Source organism: Lactuca sativa, chromosome 3 (assembly GCF_002870075.4).
Source record: "Lactuca sativa cultivar Salinas chromosome 3, Lsat_Salinas_v11, whole genome shotgun sequence".
Taxonomy (NCBI): domain Eukaryota; kingdom Viridiplantae; phylum Streptophyta; class Magnoliopsida; order Asterales; family Asteraceae; genus Lactuca; species Lactuca sativa.
In genome coordinates, this window is record NC_056625.2 from 201,370,964 (window position 1) to 201,373,380 (window position 2,417).

The 2,417-nt window shown below is 35.7% G+C and overlaps 1 protein-coding gene across 1 annotated transcript; it reads left to right on the plus strand.

The window, feature by feature from the left end:
• The first annotated feature begins 463 nt into the window (after nucleotides 1-463).
• On the plus strand, nucleotides 464-1,977 carry LOC111904750 (uncharacterized). Its single transcript, XM_023900479.1, has 4 exons — nucleotides 464-502; nucleotides 586-738; nucleotides 829-1,078; nucleotides 1,172-1,977. Exons 1-4 carry the CDS (start codon nucleotides 464-466, stop codon nucleotides 1,975-1,977), a joined length of 1,248 nt encoding a protein of 415 aa, XP_023756247.1.
• Nucleotides 1,978-2,417: the final 440 nt, after the last annotated feature.

Sequence of the window (2,417 nt, forward strand, 5' to 3'; positions counted from 1 at the left end):
GTCTACAAACAAGAAAAATCAAAGCTTATAATTAGAAGTTTCTTTCCAAACAAATTCTTGAGCAGTTAGAGTCTAACCCAGAAATACCAATTAGGGCTTTAAAGGAGCAGCTAGAGAGAAAATACCAAATTCAAATGTAGGACATGAAAGTGTTTAGGGCAAAAGCAAAATCCCTACAAACTATTAGGGGTGATTTTGGGGGTCAATATTCTATATTGAGGGACTATCTACTGGAGGTTCATAGTCGAAACCCAAACACAACAGTCAAGCTTCAAGTGGATAATTCTTCCAACCCTGCATCAGATACTAGAATTTTTAGACGTATATATATATATATATATATATATATATATATATATATATATATATATATATATATATATATATATATATATGTCATGGGCCACTGAAACAAGGATTTGTAGCAGGGAAAAGAGACTTTCTTGGACGGGATGGTGCATTCATGAAGGGTCCCTACCCTGGTATGATTCTAACTGCAGTGGTAAGTAATTTTATACATGGATTAACTACTTAATCTTACTTATGACTTATAGATGTTAACCTAATTTGTTCTTACTATTATAGGGATTAGATGGAAACAACTGCACTTACCTAGTGGCTTATGGTCTTGTAGAGTCTGAGAACTACAGTTCATGGACATGGTTTCTAAAAAATCTTGGTGATGATTTGGATTTGACTACCAATTCAAACTTTACATTTATAACTGATAGGCAAAAGGTAATAGTATACACAGTTTAACTACTTCCCATTTATATTATCTGTACTAATTATATAAAATTGACTCTGTTTATGTTGTATATGTTGTAGGGTGTGTTGCCTGAAATTGCAAAATTGTTTCCCTGTGCAGAAAATAGATTTTGCCTTCGTCATATCCATGAGAATATGAAGCGGAAGTGGAGGGGCAAGGAGTTTAAAGATTGTCTCTGGAAATGTGCAGCAACAACAACTGTTCAGCAATTCAATATTGCAATGGAGGAACTGAAGAAATTGAACAATGATGCATATGAATGGCTTAAAGCCATTCCACCCCAACATTGGTCCAGGTCTCACTTCACAGGTTAGTTATACATGTTAGAATTCTTCAACATTGTTGATTGTATTCATCTTCAAAGATTATTGAAACTTATGATGCAACATTGTTATTCCATAGGAAGAGCACATTGTGATGCATTGTTAAACAACCTTTGTGAGACATTGAATAGCAAACTTGTCAAGGGTCGTGACAAACCAATTATAAGTTGCTTGGAGTTTATTAGAGAGTACATAATGAAGAAGCTTGTTATTGTCCAAAAGACAATTGACAAATGTTCTGGCCCACTAACTCCTACAGCTACCAAGACTCTAGAGAAGATCAAAGGTGAAGCTGCAGAGTATAGGGTTGTGTTTTGTGGAAATGGGAAGTATCAGGTCATAGGTGGTGAAGGTGTGGACCAATGTGTAGTTGACATAACACAACGTACATGCTCATGTAACAAATGGGAGGTCACTGGCATACCATGCAAGCACACAATTACAGCTATATGGGATATGAGGAAAAATAATGAGAATGTTGGGATACCTGAAACATGGGTTCACCCAACATACTGGTTGAAGACATGGCAAGAGATGTATTCCTTTAAGATTGAACCAATTAATGGGAGGATGATGTGGGCAAAAAGTACTTGTCCAACAAAGTTACTACCCCCAAAACATCATGTGCCTATTGGTAGGCCAAAAAAGAAAAGAAGAAGATCTGCTACTGAAGATGATAGTGCTACCGGGACCAGAACAGTTAGATGTTCAAAGTGTGGAAATGTTGGTCATAATGGAAGGAGCTGCAATGGGCAGACAGTGGGAGGATCACAGGCCAGTGGTAGTGATGTGGGACAGAATGTTGGTGATAGTGATGTGGGACAGAATGCTTGTGTGGGACAGAACTCAGGTGCTGTGAACAAGGGGAAAAGTCTGATGGTTTAGTGTTTGTGTATTACTTTCTTGTCTTTTGAATGCAAATGCTTTTGATGTCCTTGAAACAATGTTATGTCATGTATTTTGGGTCTATAATTTCAGTTTGAACTAATGTTGTGCTACTTCTTTAACTTTGATAGTTGTAATGGTTTGATGACTTAATGTTTGTAACGGTTTGAATGACTTCATGATTAATTAGGTTGTTAATGTATGGATGCATGTTTTAATGGTTTGATGACTTAATGATATGACATAAATTGTTGTTTTAGTAAGAATACTTTGGTCTGAATATATGTTTGGCAGTTACCAACTTTGGTCTAAATACATGCAAACTGATACATCCAACTTTGGTTTGAATACATGTTTGGCAATTACCAAAAAAACACTCACTTTTCATTAACATTTAAACTGATACATCCAAAAAAACACCCAATTTTCATTAACATTTA